At 40.3% G+C, this 6,905-nt stretch overlaps 1 protein-coding gene across 2 annotated transcripts in view; it reads left to right on the plus strand.

Annotated features, from left to right (window-relative positions):
- Positions 1-2,926, plus strand: part of LOC101853840 — a 19,009-nt gene extending 16,083 nt beyond the window's left edge. For both annotated transcript variants that reach the window (XM_005093501.3, XM_005093502.3), the window contains exon 3: positions 2,227-2,926. In XM_005093501.3, the coding sequence (XP_005093558.1) occupies positions 2,227-2,821 (595 nt within the window). In that variant the 3' untranslated portion in view covers positions 2,822-2,926. The remainder of the gene's footprint in view (positions 1-2,226) is intronic.
- The last annotated feature ends 3,979 nt before the right edge of the window (positions 2,927-6,905 follow it).

A 6,905-nucleotide genomic window follows, 5' to 3' on the forward strand; every position in this document is an offset into this window, starting at 1 on the left:
GTGCACACACATGCACACACACACACACACACACACACGCACGCACGCACGCACACACATACACACACCCATACACATACGCACACACACACACACACGTCATCATCATAGCCTTTCTCACCCTGCACCAGGGTATATGCCACGGAGAAACGCCTTCCACCTTTCTCTATCTTGTTCTAGCCTCTTGATGTTATTCCATGTCTTCCCACTTTTTTGTACATCGATTTCTGGTATTCCTCTCCAGGTTCCATGCGGTCTTCCCCTCGATCACTTACCCTGTGGAATCCAATCCAACACTTTCTTTGTTGCACAGCTGCGTAACTTCCTGAGAGTATGTCTAATCCATCACCACGCCTTCTTCCTACCTCATCTCTGACTGGTATCTGTCTTGTTTTCCTTAACACTTCCACATTGATGACCCTGTCTGTCCATCCGATCCTCAGCAATTTTTTTAGACACTTGTGCAAGAAAACATGGACCATCTTTATGCAAGTCTGTGATGCGTTCCATGTCTCACACCCATGCAACAGGACTGACTTCACGTTTGAATTGAAAATCCTCAGCTTTGTTCGAAGTGAGATCTCTCTGGTCTTCCAAATCCTATCCAAAGATATGAAAGCAGCCTGTGCTTTTCCAATGCGAGACTTTATTTCAGCACCTGTTCTCCCCTCTCTGTCAATTATACTGCCAAGATAGAAGAAGGATTCAACATCTTCAAGTGCATTTCCTTTTATTGTGACCTGCTCTCCTTTGTTGTGCATCTGTCCTTAGGACCTTTGACTTTCTGGGGTGTATCCTCAATCCAATAGGCTCTGATAGGCTGTTTAATACTGAAGTCTTTGCTTGCATCTGTTTCTGGGTGCGCGATATACATGCACAAACACAATCTTTTGCAAGGATTTCTGGATTCACACACACACAAACCCCCAAAAAACAAAACAAAAAACAAGTGCTGTTTTAATACATGTGTATTTAAAACTGTAACGAGGTCACCTTTCTTTGATACCATAGCAATACATATTCCAAACTTAGGATTGCAGTTGTAGAAATACACCAAATGAATGTCTACTGATGTAGACGCTTCGCAGAACGCCATCTTTAAATAGACAAACGAGTTAAGACCCTTGCCGTTCCCAAAGAAAAGAAACGAAAGGTAATGCGAAGGCTGTGAAATCAGCATACTTTGGCCTTAATGATTCCTGGGGACTTGAACCCGTAAGAAAAGGACAGTTGTTCTCTTTTTTGGTTGTTATATTGTTTTATTACGGGGCTGGCAGCTTTCTGCTAGCTAGGTTGTAAATACTAAGACCCAGTCCTCATCAACACAGTTTAGATCATTTCGAAAGCCACCCTCGAGTTTGTGCAAACAGTTGTTTCAGGTTTCCCATTTTCAATTCATTTTGGTCCGCTCGGTGTTTACTGGCCAAGTCTCCACGAGAAAAACCATCTGTGCATGCGTCGAGGAGCTGTGTGTGTGTATGTGTGTGTAGCTGTGTGTGTGTGTGTGTGTGTGTGTGTGTGTGTGTGTGTGTGTGTGTGTGTGTGTGTGTGTGTGTGTGTGTGTATGTGTGTTGTTAAAATGGTCTAACAATGGACCCACATATATTCTCAAATACAAAACATAACTAAACAAATTTGTGAATTATTAAATCAAGATTAGTTTATTTCGATGTTGAAACAAGAGAACAATGTGAACCATTTGGTTCGAATGTCAGATATACCAGATCTTTTTCAAATTTTAGTTAATTTTATTTGGGCTAGTCCGTTGTCCAAAGATTAGATAGTACACTTCTAGCACTGAGTGGTTGGTAGGGGGGGGGGGGCACAAAAAACGTATAAAAAACTCCGTTAAAATTTGCATGCTTTTGGACAGTACATGTACTTCAATGCCGTACTTCAGACTTTCTTAATACACATAAAAATAATTATATTTGGGGTTTTAACTTTAAAAAAGATAGGTAATGGCCGAGGAAGCGATTTCATGTTAAACTGGATCAAGTTCAAGATTTATCCTAATCGATTGTTTTGGTCTTCAGAGTTTAGTTAGGATCAGCGAAATGTAATATTTTTCTATGTGACTATTACATTATTTTTTTTTCTTTTCAGGAAGAATAACCGAAGTAAATCATCCTAATCGGCAGTTTTGGTCTTCAGACTTCGAACGGATCACACAATGTAATATTTTTCTCTAAGAATATCGCATTAATAGTTTTCTTTTCTTTTCAGGGAGACTAACCAAAGTAAATCCAACCCGACGACGTTCAGACAACACCCGGGGAGACAGAGCATTATAAGCAACTGCAGTGGTACAAGCCAGAGTGATACCGACTCCCTTAGTTCGGTGAGGAACGCTCTCACGCTCACCAACAACGACATTGAGAAGATGCGGTCTTGCCCTTCCATGAACTATTATGCAATGCGAGACTACAGCCGGTTTCTCACTGGTAAAGGTGGAGGGAAACTGCCGGGTCCTACCAACATCACCGGTAAGACTCAGGGAAGTCAGCGGAGAGCGGCTCTTGCCTCCAAGGTCCTCTCCACGTCCAACATTCACCACCACCATTCCCTGAATTCGGCCAGTTCCTATCATGGTGGCTCTAGCCATTTTCATGCATCGATCGGTAATGGCGGCAAGCCAAATGCCGGGGAGGACGTCAGAAGTATAACGTCAGACCCAGCCACTGAAACAACCAGTGTCAATACGTCATCAGTTTCTGCTCCAGGAAAAACTCTCCGAGAAGCTAAAGCACAAAGCATGTCTCTGCCTGAGATTGCCGGGAAACGCCTTTCTGTAGCCGCGAGCAGCCACCGAATGTTATGAGGTGCTCTCTTTATAAGAAATTGTTGATATTATCGTATTTGAGAAAATAAAGCATGTTGATGTATTTTACACCTATTCTGTAATAAAATATTCGGAACAAGAGAGGACCAAATTTCTGGAATGTCATGTCTGTTATGAAAAAGAATTTTAAAATGTTATCTGGCTTTTTTCTTTGCTGTCTTTATTTACAGATCGAAAGGCTTTCTGGTCCCCCTTTGTCTTGTTACACAAACTCCAAACCTCTTACTGAGAAAACTGCGACTGAGGTAAATGGAAAGTTGAAAGAAACCCGCTCCCTTGGGTTATTATTCAAGTTCAGCTCTGGGCAAACTAAAATACGGATCATTTCAATGACGGGGCATAATTCGGTGTCGCCAGGCCACAGTGCACTGAACGAAGAAGAAGAAGTAGATCTATATCAAACAGATGAAGCAACAAAATATCGAAACCTCCTCGCACTGCAGCCTCAAGCTTCTACGTTACTGAACAAGTTCGCCATCAACTGTGTCCTAGACGGCCAGAGAACGTAGTATAAGAACGTATAGACTGTGTCCCACTCATCGGCGTGCTTCTCATCGCCATTTTGGATACCGTTTTGTGTGTCTTTAATTTTGTCATTGGGAATGTTTTACACCCCCATCGACACAGTTTTTAGATAATTCAGGAGATGGTCAGCATCGACCCTGCCTATCAGCGCCTGCCTGGGCTGAGAGGGGTACAGCGTCCCAGCAGACGGACAGAGCAACTCGATAAATAACTTCCCCCACGGGTATTGAAGTCGCATCTTTTGCACGTAAAAGAGGGGAGGCTACCGTTGTACAATAGGCACAAAGTTTTGTCTGGTATAAGTTTTGTGTACGTAAACTGTGTATGGTCAATGCTCGGAAAAATGGTCTAACATAACGTTTTATACCCTTTACAATTATTATTACCCCAGCAGACTCAAAACACGACTCGGAAACATTCACATCTGTCAGGGAAAAGTACAGTACAAATAGCGGATTACATACCATTTAACACTAACAATCTGACCAAAAATAACTTTTACGCAGTTTAGAGTTTAGAGTCTGGTTTTCATTTTCACCGAGGTGAAGTATGTTAGACTGATGTGTCTTTCCCCAAAGAAACAACGTATGGTCCTTGACTGAATTCGAATCCGGACGACCTTACGGTTGAGAGTCCGAGAGCCTAAACTCGAGACCATGACGCCATTTGAGAGCGTACCCGGAATATGAGAAGTCCACGGGAAAAAGCGGACATTGTCACAAAAAGGAAATCCACAGAAAATCAGTTTTAGAAGCTTGTAGACTCGTAACTTCATTTTTTTTTCAACTGTTGGTTTATTAAATTTTCCTCAGTTGAATGGGAAAAGGAACGAATGATAAAGCAAAATCGAAGGGAAATGAAGTTGGCATTCTGCAATGGTTTTCTCACAAATTCTACTTGTGAACTTGCTCGTTTTCCGGTTTATTGATCATACGAAGGCGGATCAAAAAGTAACTGGACTGATGATGTTATATGAAAACTACTTATCGTATAATACTTTCCTCATTGCACTCTTCAAAAGAAGTCCTGCTGCGTGTAGGCAGTTGTTTCAACATTTCTGTGGAAGCTTCTCTGTAGCTCTTTCTATGAGACAGCCTAAACCCCCCCTGTCAATGGGGTACTTATCTTTGTCGATATAACAACGAATTATAACAACTGATAACAAATAACAACTGATTGCAACAAATAACAACTGATAACAATGATTCCAATTCTAACCTAAAAAAATCAATATTCATGTGGACAACCAGGCCTCTATTTTACGAGCAAAATTCCGAGCTTCTGCTGGAAGTAGAATATTCTTTAGTGATGACCGGGGAGTTGCGTCCCTTATTTTGTTTACGTTCAAATCGATAGAGTAAAATCTAAAGTAACGCTTTATCGGGAAAAAACTACTAAATTAGGACTTTTGTATTGATATTTGTCGTTATTTTGTTGTTACCAATTGTTATTTGTTGTTATCTGTTGTTATCACTTATTATTTGTCGTTATCCGTTGTTATTTGTTGTTATCAGTTGTTATTTGTTGTTATCAGTTGTTATTTGTTGTTATCAGTTGTTATTTGTTGTTATCTCGACAAAGGTTTATTCCGATGTAAGCAGACTACCTTAAATACCAAGTAAAAGCAAATAAATTAGGACGTTTGTGTTGATATTTGTTGTTATTTTGTTGTTTTTAGTTGTTATCTATTTTTTGTTATAAGTTGTTATCAGTTGTTATTTGTTGTTATCTCAACAAAGATAAATACCGCTCTCAATGACCCAAATTTACTATCCTCGGTATCTTCAATCCCACGGCCTTTTACCTACGATTTCAGCTCTAGGAACAAGCAAAAAAGTCAAATGGAGCCACGTCGGGTGATTATTATTTTGGATGAGGCATCAAAGTTGTGTCTTAGGAGCCTGTAAAATGTAGTTGAACTTTAGCCGAGTTGTCATGATGAAAAAGCGGGTCAGTAGGAACACCCAATCGGATCCAATCAGACCCAATCGGATCCAATCAGACCCATCGGACCCAATCAGGCCCAATCGGTGGCCCACTCTCTGTATGCCAGCCATGTGCTGAAAAAGTAAGGTTGCTATAGTTGGTACATCCCAATATCCCCATGAGCACCAAGACGAAGATCATCAACGCCATTTACCTTCCAACACTCACATATCAGTGCCAGACATGGTTCCTAACAAAAGCCATGGAGAGAAAACTGGTCACACGCGAGATGAAATCCTTAAGAAGAGCGGTCAACAAAACAAGAAAGAGACAAAATAAAAAATGAATTCATAGGGACACCGTAGGAGCATCACCAGTCCTACCACACAACGAAAAACAAAAAGTCAAGTGGTTCGGACACCTCACGCGGATGCCCTCAAACCATCCAGCTCTGAGAGCATACAACACTAAATATTCTGGATGGAGAGCCAGAGGAAGACCAAGGCGACGATGGAGTGAATCTGTGGCAGACACCCTCAGAGCTCACGGGATGTCCCTCCTACAGGCCACTCGCCTTGCTGCAGACAGATGCCTGTGTCTCCTCGCGACACCCATCGGTACAAGCAGAAGAAAAAAAGTAAAAGTAAAGTAAAGCTATAGTTGGTTTGTTTGGAGAGAGAAAAGCCCTGCTAAATTAAAAAAAATAATACATTCATTAAATGCCCGATTGGGTCCGATTGGGTGTTCTTACCGACCATGAAAAACCAAACATTAAATTTTGAAGCCCACCCTTCCAAGGTCAACAAAACACAACACTCTTAATATTCGTAGGGCTTTAAAAATGTGCTTCAAACATAAACACAATCCCCGACGAACGTACAGTGACCTATAAAAAAAAGCTGAACAAACTAAACAAACAAACAAACGAACAAACAAACAAACGAACTAAAATATCCGTGGAACAGTATTAAACAAAAATGTTCATCTGGTGACGTAGTAAAAGGCTTCTGTTTACGTCACTGATATGTTCAACAAGAGTGTACAGATTGTTTGCGATCAGAAAAAAAGCCTAGTCCAGTTTCTGTTTGATCCACCTACGTACGAGTAGCGCTGTGTGGAACCTTGAACCGTGTGGAGAAAATTATTTTGTATGGATACGAGTGTCGTTCAGACTTGACAACTTTCAAATTGGTTTTTTATATACATACCCCTCCATGTTTTTGGATAATTCACAAAAAAAAAAACCCAAAGAAAAACACACACACAAAAAAAAAACGAGTCGCAAGCAACAGGTTGTCGCTCGCTCTCCTGCGGTCTGCTCCTTCTACTTTTTCCCATGTGTCCATAGGTAAATTAATGACACTTTTTTGTGTGTAATTGGCCGATATGATAATAATAATAATAATAGTGATAACATTATTCTTGTTATTGTTATTATTATTGTTATTATTGTTATTATTATTATTATTGTTATTATTACTATACAATATTTTTGATTAATAATAACGATAATAATGCTGTTCATCATCATCATCATCATCATCATCACCATCATCATCATCATCATCATCATCATCATCATCATCATCATCATCATCATCATCATCATCAT

The sequence above is a fragment of the Aplysia californica genome, unplaced genomic scaffold (genome assembly GCF_000002075.1).
Source record: "Aplysia californica isolate F4 #8 unplaced genomic scaffold, AplCal3.0 scaffold00065, whole genome shotgun sequence".
In the NCBI taxonomy this organism is placed as follows: domain Eukaryota; kingdom Metazoa; phylum Mollusca; class Gastropoda; order Aplysiida; family Aplysiidae; genus Aplysia; species Aplysia californica.